The following is a 9,822-nucleotide window of genomic DNA, read 5'->3' on the forward strand; positions in this document are numbered from 1 at the left end:
TTTCTTATCTCAAATTTCTAAAAACCTTTGACAAGATAAGCCATCCACCTGACACACCTGAAAGGTGTGGCATATCAAGAAGCTGATTAAACAGCATGATCACTACACAAGTGCACCTTGTGCTGGGGACAATAAAAGGCCACTAAAAGGTGTAGTTTAGTCATACAACACAATTCCACAGATGCCTCAAGTTGAGGGAGCGTGCAATTGGTATGCTGGCTGCAGGAATGTCCACCAGAGCTGTTGCCAGAGAATTTAATGTTAATTTCTCTACCATAAGCCGCCTGTCATTTTAGAGAATTTGGGAGTACGTCCAACCGGCCTCACAACCGTAGACCACGTGTAACCATGCCAGCCTATGACCTCCACATTTGGCTTCTTCACCTGTGGGATGGTCTTAGATGACTCTCCCGGACAGCTGGTGAAACTGTGAATTTGCACAACAGAAGAATTTCTGCACAAACTGTCAGAAAGCGTCTCAGGGAAGCAGTCTGCGTGCTCGTCATCCTCACCAGGTTTCTTGACCTGACTGCAGTTCAGCATCGTAACCGAATTCAGTGGGCAAATTCAGTGGGCAAATTCTCATATTCGATGGCCAATGTGCTCTTCACGAATGAATCCTGGTTTCAACTGTACCGGGCAGATGGCAGACAGCGTATGGCGTCGCGTGGGCAAGTGGTTTGCTGATGTCAATGTTGTGAACATAGTGCCTGGTGGTGGGGTTATGGAATGGGCAGACACATAAGCTACGAACAACAAACACAATTGCATTTTATCAAAGGTAATTTGAATCCACAGAGATACCGTGACAAGATCCTAAGACCCGTTGTCGTGCCATTCATCCGCTGCCATCACTTCATGTTTCAGTTTGATAGTGCACAGACCCATGTCAGAAGGATCTGGACACAATTCCAGGAAGCTCAAAATGTCCTAGTTCTTCCAGGCCTGCATACTCATCATACATGTCACCCATTGAGCATGTTTGGGATGCCAATGCGTTTTCTTTTTCATTGAAACAAATATCTAACAAGTGGATGTTTTTAATGGCAAAAATTATTCTCACTTTGAAATAGCTTTGACAATTAATTTCCAGTGCTCTCTGTATTTATTTGACTTTGTGCAACAAACAACCCAAATATAAAGCCTTTGATTCACAAAAGAAAGCTTATTTTATCTTCAGTCAACGTTCATGACGTAAGTTCAGTTAGACCATGAAAAACAAGGTGAATTTTCTACTCCGAAAAACAAACACGTAACATTAGCTGAAAGACACCAAGGGCCGGATCCAAGCCACCCTGCCTTAGCAATGTTTACACAATATCTTAGTTTACCCACTATGTTTCGGCCTACATACTACTGCATAAATATTGCCCTGTGCATTTGATTGAATCAAGCCCAAAGTCTCTAAGCGATTATTGAACTTAAAATTAAACATAATTGAGATATCTAATAAATGATCATAATGGTTATGAAGCGCTCTATGTGTCCCCAAACGGAATGCTTTTCTATGTAATGATTACCCATCTGTGGTCAAGGGCCTGTGACTGGCACTGGGAGGAGATCTCTTTGGCAACAAAAACATCATGAATCACATTTACTTTGGAACCACTTGAGGACTACCAAACTCAAATGAAAAATCAAAGACATTAAGATTACTTTCAGTTCACTCCATTATACCCAAGCATTTGTAACCTCAATGTCTGGCTCATCAGACCTGCATTCAAATACTATTCGAAATCAAATAGTTTGCTTTCAAAAGTCTGGGTTTGCACTTTCGGGACATTTAAAATGGTTTCAAATAGTATGTGAACCCAGGTCTGTTGCTTATACACACCCTTAGTAGAGGAAGGTGACACACCCCAAACTTCAGCTGTAACAAAGTGTTATGGAATGGCCAACACTTCCCATGGTGATCCAGCATTCATTGTCTGTGTTTCTGGGTAAAGAGAGATGTTTTCATCAAACCTTGAACGGGAGATTACTGACTACAGCAAATACTAACAGAACAAATTGTCTCTACTTGAAACAGCAGTGTTGCCTCTCTCAGTGCTGTTTTCTGTGCAGAGCAGTTTGTTGGCTCCAACGCTCTGTGGTGTGGAGGGGGGGGGTCCACTTGTCTTATTCACCCCTGGTGTTCAAGTCCCCCATAGGCATAGAAAGAATGGGTTGTTACAAATCAGTCACCAAGGAAACAACGCCATGTCCAGTCCAGTCCCCATGGAAATTATCCATCGCTGGTACCGTACCAATATTTGGAAGCATCTTGTTTGAGAGCACAAGAGTTTAAGTGACATCAGGCGTGAGACTTTATCAGTCTCAGAAACCCTTTATCAGTTTCAGGTGCATTTCACCTCAGAAGTTGGAGCAGAGATTGCTTCTCTACGGTCTCTGGTTAAAAATATGCATGTTGAGATGAATCCATTCAAAGAGATGCATGTTGGGAGTCAGTGCCCAACCCTTGCTATCTGCTAGCGATCTTTGATTGAGTGGATGACTCAGGGAAACATGAGGAACCAAGCAAAAATGGTCCTTTTGGTGTTCAGATCCATGCCAGGGCAATACAGACAGAGTAGGTTTTTTGTTTATTAATTTAACTGATGTGTGAGAGTAAGAGAGGGGTATGTTAGTTAATGTGCATCTTACCACCCTGTCCCACAGCTTAAGAACAAATTAGAGTTAATTTAGATTGTGGTTTTACGTTTGAATATAATTTGGTTTAACACAACGGAATTAGAACTAGTTTGAGAGTGTATTTTAACCCTGGGAGGGGTAGAAACCAGTGTTGCCAACTTAAAGTCGCTATATTCAGTCAGATTTCAGACCCCCACAGCAACTTTTATGTGTCAAAGTGCCTAGCGACAAATTAAACTACTTTTCATGCTGCCTTGGAGATGAGTTTTGATACCCTTTAGTGACTTTTTCCACTAAATAATTCCACAAACAGTGAGAAAAGCTGCCTATGCAAAATAATTCACAGCAACACCGCACACGCAGGTACAGAAGCATAAGGGGAGGGGGTGTGCAGCGGGAGAAGGGGAGAAAATGTCATGGTAACAGCAAAACATCTGGCGACAAATCAAGCAGCCAATAAGAATTCTCGCAAAAAAAATTGTTGGCAACACTGGTAGACAGCATACAAGCAAGATTGGTGTCATTATAAAGCATGTGATTATGTTGAACTGTTTAAAACTGACCCCTCAAATGGCTGAATAAGAGAAATGCCATAATAAAACTATTAAATCTGACCCCCATAAAACTATTAAAAATGCCTGCTTCAGGTGTAGAGCGCCTTAATAGAATATGGGCATGCTAAGTGCTATGGGAAGCCGTCAAGAATGGGATGGATCGAGCAAGAGTGTGTGTGTGCGCACGTGGTAAGGAATCAGAAAGTAAGGATAGGAGGAGGCTGCAGCAGAGTCACTGGTAGGAAGGGTGTGGGGAGGAGCGGGATAAAAAGCGAGGAGGAAGGTCATGACTCTTCGTTGCCCGAGTCTTCCTCGTCAATTAAGCAGTTCCCCTCCTCTCCGGCCATCTGGCACCCAGCTTCTGCATCATCTTCGTCTTCCTCGTCATCCTCCTCAATGTCATCATCGTAGAGGTCGTCGTAAAGCAAGTCCGAGCTGCTGTCGTGGGAAGGCACTTTGGTCTGGATGCAGTACTCCGCCAGCGTGGTAGGGACCTTCACCCCATCCCGCTCCGCCTCCACTTTAGTGGACACGACCTGCTTCCTGAGAGAAAGAGAGTAAGATTCCAGGTAGAAAATGAAGTGATTGACTGCACTGAATTTGCATGTTTAGTCGTGTGTGTGTGAAGGAGTATATTGCCGTTTTTCATTGCGTGTTAAAAGAGAGAATTTTAGGTACCTGATGATCTCAGCATACTCTTTGTCCTTGCCCTTGCTGTCTCTCCACTTGCGGAACATAACAGAGGCATCGACATTGGCCGGGGAGAAGGTGTTGGGCTCGTTCAGCAGAGAGATCACACTCAGTAGGATGGTCCTGAATAGACATATTCATATACAAAAAGTACAAAGGTAAGGTCACAGGTGAGTACATCTGGGCTGTGTTCACTAGGCATGTCAGGGGTACGTTCAGTTGATTAAACATTTAGCTAAGTTTTACAACAGTACGTACGGAGAGACATTCTCCTGAAATGTTGCGCACCATTCTTCAACTTTTAGGTATACGGTGCATTTGGAAAGTATACAGACCCATTGACTTTTCCCACTTTGTTACAACCTCATTCTAAAATTGATTAAATAGTTTTTTCCCCCCCTCATCTATACACACAATGCCCCATAATGACAAAGCAAAAACAGGTTTAGAAATGTTTACAAAAGTTTAAAAAATAAAGTGAAATATCACATTTATATAAGTATTAAGACACTTCACTCAGTACTTTGAGGCAACTTTGGCAGCCTCAAGTCTTCTCGGGTATGACGCTACAAGCTTGGCACAACTATATCTCTCTCATTCTTCTCCGCAGATCCTCTCAAGCTCTGTCAGGTTGGATGGGGAGTGTCGCTGCACAGCTTCTCAAGGACATTCAGAGACTTGTCCCAAAGCCACTCCTGCATTGTCTTGGCTGTGTGCTTAGGGTTGTTGTTCTGCTGGAAGGTGAACCTTAACATCAGTCCGAGGTCCTAAGCGCTCTGGAGCATGTTATCATCAAAGATCTGTACTTTGCTCTGTTCATCTTTCCCTCGATCCGGACTAGTCTCCCAGTCCCTGCCACTGAAAAACATCCCACAGCTTGATGCTGCCACCACCATCCATCACCATAGGGATGGTACCAGGTTCCCTATAGGAGTAACGATTGAATCGTGATTTAAGAATGATGGAGGCCACGGTTCTTTGACCTTCAATGCAGCAGATATTTTTTGGTACACTTTCCCAGATCTGTGCCTTGACACAATCCTATCTCGGAGCACTACAGACACTTCCTTTTCCTACCTCAAGGCTTGGATTTTGCTCTTGACATACACCTGTCTATATAAGGTTGACAGTGTGTGCCTTTCCAAATCATGTCCAATCAATTGAATTTACCACCGGAGGACTCAAAGTTATTGAAACATTTCAAGGATGATCAATGGAAACGGGATGCACCTGAGCTCAATTTCGAGTCTCATAGCAAAAGGTCTGAAAACTTAAGTAAATATTTCTGTTTTGTATTTTTAATCAATTTGCAAAAGTCTAAAAACCTGTTTTCGCTTTGTCATTATGGGGTATTGTGTGTAGATTGATGAGGACAATTTTAGAATAAGGCTGTAACGTGAAAACGTCAAGGGCTCTGAATACTTTCCGAATGCACTGTATAGAGAGCAATAGTAATGGGCTCCCGAGTGGCGCAGCGGTCTAAGGCACTGCATCTCGTTGCAAGAGGCATTTCTATAGTACCTGGTTCGAATCCAGGCTCTCTCACATCCGGCCATATTTGGGAGTCCCATAGGGGGGTGCACAATTGGCTCAGCATCATCCGGATTTGGCCGGAATAGGCCGTCATTGTAAATAAGAAATCATTCTAAACTGACTTGCCTAGTTAAATAAAAATCAAATGGTGTATTTTTAAGGCACTAACGGAGGCTAACTCCACCATGGCTTGTTGGCAAGGGTTTTTGTAAAATTACAAAAATAGAGTCTGTGGTAACCATAGGCTTAGGAGATCTTATACGTTTTTGTTCTATGAGAAACTCATCAGCTAACATCACCTTTTGTTCATTTTGAAGCATTTACAGTGCATTCGGAATGTTTTCATACAGAGTATTTTACCTGACATTCTGGGTGGGGTTCCATCTCTCAGAGGGTAGCTCTCCGCTCTGTGGGTCGTCAACAGGGGGGTGAAGGATGGAGATACACACTTCCCCATTCTGGAGACAAACAGCAAGTTACTCTCCACAGAAAGACCAACAATTACCCATAAACTCATAAATCACATCAAATCAAGACAAACATACAATGTGGTATACATCACCTCATATATGTTGGGGTGCCACATCTTTGTAAGGAAACGGAAAGTAGGTGGAGAGTAGGGGTAGTCAACTGGAAACTTCATGTGTGCCTGGGAAATGAAAGTCAGTGATGTGTGCGGGAAGAAATACTTTGGCTTTTCACAAATAGTGTGTCGCATATTGACACCCACTGGAGGGTTGTGGCAAGTTCTTCCTGGGTGACAGCTTAAGACTCAGTTGTAATGTAAAATATTGCAATGTTAATTTATATGGTCAAATAAACTATGGAAAGGCTACAAGCGGTATGCCAAGTTTGGGTAACACTGCTCTCTAGGCAGGAGTACAGGGATTGCCTACATATAACAAAAAAGTGTGTTTGTATATACTATAAGTAACGCTACTGTTTGGATTATTGTTATTTTATTCATACTTTCTATACTCTAGACTAGTTAGCAATAGGTCCCAGATCAGGTGTATTGCAGAAGAAATTCTCCCTCACCTTGAAGTATCCTCCCTCATAAAGTGTGTTGGGGGGTCCAAATATGGCCACCTCCCAGTTGTACAAGTCAGACTCTTCTACTGGTGTGATGCGGAAACCCTCCACTGGTTCCTCTTGGAGAGACTTCAGTTCAAGCATTAGTGCCTTCTGAGAGCTTGGCATCTGCTGCTGTGCCATGGTGACCCCAGTGGCAATAAAGACTGGCTGAAAACCGGACGACCCCGTTGGCACTCGCTCTTTGGAAGCTTTCCTAACAGCCAGTCAAATAAATCAGGACCAATTCAAATTGCTCGTCCCAACAACCAACAGCTGGTTGTCATACAGAGGGGCTGCAAGCATTACCCACCAGTGGTGGCACCACGTTTAGTTGGTAGCTAGGTTAGCTAACGTTATCCATCCAACTGTGCAGCCTGCTCTCAAAACGTTAGCTAGCTAGCTACAGTAGCGAGGTAAACAAAGCGACAAACTGCTGCTAGCTCTGTTGACAGTTCTGTAGATAATGAAGAAGCTGCTTTTGGTAGAGACTAAAATACTCCTATACGGTTTAATGACGTGTCAAATGTTTTTAACGCCGCACATTCCTCAATCTGATCATATATGTTATGGTTTTATCCTGGATGAGAGGGGGGTGCCGTTTACAAATGATCTATAGAAACGTTCAAAATATAGCTTGCTAGCGTCTTTGATCTCCTACCATTTTATCTTGTGTAATAATAAATTAGACGACTAAGGGTGTTTCTAAAATGTTTCCCATGTCATTCGTCCGTTCTCTGTCGATAGGTGTGCACCGTCTCAGCGGGTTGTTCTCCGTCATTTGTTTGTGTGCGCGAGCATAGCAAGCTTCTCCACTAGAGTCAAACTCAACGAACGTTTATGATTTAGTTTTAAAACCGCCCGACAAGCATAATCTCTTTAAAATAACTAGAGTGATATAAATTAATCCACGTGTGTAGGAACTTCATTTTCTCTCTCTCGTTTCTCACTTCGCAGTTTGCTTTCAACAGATTCCAGTGCACTTGCTGTCTCGCGCCATACCTGTGTGAAGCTAGCCACTTCTTCTTCTTCGATGAGGTTTTAGCGCGGTTGGCGTCCAATAAAATGTTGCATTACCGTCACCTACTAGACTGGGGTATAACTTCCTTATTTTGCTTTAAAAAAATAAGAATACAAAAATAAACACCCTACACTCACTAAAAACCCACCAACCTACTCCACTATTTAAATATATGTAGTTCTACCTCAGGCCACTTATCACACCCTGTAACTCCTCTGACGTCAAGTCTTGCACACTCAAATACCTCTGCAGCTGCCACCACAACCTCAATTGTCTGTGATTTATGATCCACCCCTGCAGTACAGTTGATAACCATTGCTATAAATGCAAAAAATCTAATCTTACTGAAGCATATACTGTATCACTTGTTACTCACACCACTCTCCTCTCAGGGTCCCCTCTACTTTCTGAACTGCCTCAGCATAGGACAACTTCTGCTCTACTCTAACCCTGAAAACAGCAATCTGCCTCTCTCGCATGGGACATTTATGATCCCCAACCCCATGGGCACCCCTACAATTAGCGCATACCACTACTTTACCCAATGCTACACATTCCTTTGTCTCATGCCCTTCTGCACACTTCCCTCCCACACACTGCTGCCACATGCCCATACGCTTGACAACTGTAACAACGTAATGCTTTTGGCACAACATCTCGTAAGGGATAGCATATATCTAACATCACTTTGTCGGGCAAAGACTCAACATCAAAACTCAAAAGGACAGAAAACAACTCTTCTGTTTCGCCACCCTGTCCGCGTCGCACCAAACGACAAGTATCACAAACACTGGGAATCTTCCCTTTCAGTTGGTCAACTTTCCCATTTACCCCTACCCCAGTAATCACTCCTCTCAATAGCACCCTTGACAATAAAACAATTCACCTCTCTTGTCCCCATTCATTTAACACGGTGTGCCTGCTCCCTCTGACCATTAGAAACACAAACAATTATCACAAGACCACTTCTGGTCACCGATTCCACGGGACTGAACTCTGTTTTCAGCCACCCTGAAACCACAAATGGATCAGCCTAAAGGGTCCACTTTTTCAAAAAATGTCACGCCTACGGTCACAGAGTCATCTTTATCCTGACCCTCCGTACAAGCATCTAGCGCAGACAACTTCACCACACCTACCACCTCCGATATTTCGCCCTTTCACTTCCATTTCTCCTCCAGTCTTCGATCCGGCGTACAGCTCACTCTGCTTACACTTTCTACCATTCTTCTTTAACAAATCATCTCCTTACTGTGCTGAAAGTGTGTGGTCAATCACAGTTTACAACATTTCTAAATCCTCCTACCTAACTCAGTACTTCTGAGAAAATTAAAAAGAGCCCTACTAACTTCTAATAGACCCTCGCCATCCCCCAAATCCCTTCCAAACCTCCCCAACCTCAATGACCCTACACTTCAATATTTCCCTCTCTAACATACATACAACAATATAACAACACATGCTCCACCGTTTCATCGACCATACACTCCAGACGCAAACCATTCCCATGCTTGCCAACCAGATGTAATGACGAGTTCAATGTACAATGTTCTTAGCGCAATCGAGCAAATACCACCTCTTCCTTCCTAATCTGAACTTTGAATCTTGGTCCACCAACCTTCCTTTGGAGGGCATATAAAGGCTCTGATCCTACATTTGGCCTCACCTCTACCCAGTGGAACATTAATATCAATTATATCTCGTTTCAAAGCTCTTTTGCCTAACTGGTCTACAGTTTCATTCCCTTCCACACCCGAATGTGCTGGGACCCAGCAGAATATCACTACTACACCCATTCTCTCAATTCTCCATAATTACATGAATACCTCCAATAGTAGGTCACTCCTATTAGATTTACCAGATTGTAAACTATTCCATACTGACAGAGAGAGAATCTGAGCATACTATAATTCTAACAGGTTGTTTGTCCTTCACCCACTGGAGGGCAACTACTATTGCCAACAGTTCAACTGAGTATACTGCCAGTTCATCTAGTCTTCTACATATCTGCACATCAAATTCAGGAACACAAACGCCTGCTCCTCTGCACCCACTATCTGGATCCTTGGATCCATCTATGAAAAATGGTAAAAAGCATAAATACTTTTACCAATGTAATTGTCAACCAGTTTCCCTATATATCACTGACTTCTGACCAATCTTTCCTTTTCTCTACCAAGGTTAGATCAAGAACCGGATCTGGGAGTAACCATGGAGGAACCAGTTTTGCCCACAAATTCTCTATAGGATTGAGGTCAGGGCTTTGTGATGGCCACTCCAATACCTTGACTTTGTTGTCCTTAAGCCATTTCGCCACAACTT

General features: G+C 43.1%; 1 protein-coding gene across 1 annotated transcript; it reads right to left on the reverse strand.

The window, feature by feature from the left end:
• Positions 1-1,074: 1,074 nt before the first annotated feature.
• LOC135514322 (ubiquitin-conjugating enzyme E2 R2) lies at positions 1,075-8,856 on the reverse strand. Its single transcript, XM_064937722.1, has 5 exons — positions 6,447-8,856; positions 5,971-6,057; positions 5,769-5,866; positions 3,864-3,998; positions 1,075-3,728 (listed from the first exon to the last, which is right to left on the reverse strand). Exons 1-5 carry the CDS (start codon positions 6,621-6,623, stop codon positions 3,470-3,472), a joined length of 756 nt encoding a protein of 251 aa, XP_064793794.1. The 5' UTR covers positions 6,624-8,856; the 3' UTR covers positions 1,075-3,469.
• Between the last annotated feature and the right edge of the window lie 966 nt (positions 8,857-9,822).

Source organism: Oncorhynchus masou, chromosome 25, assembly GCF_036934945.1.
Source record: "Oncorhynchus masou masou isolate Uvic2021 chromosome 25, UVic_Omas_1.1, whole genome shotgun sequence".
In the NCBI taxonomy this organism is placed as follows: Eukaryota; Metazoa; Chordata; class Actinopteri; order Salmoniformes; family Salmonidae; genus Oncorhynchus; species Oncorhynchus masou.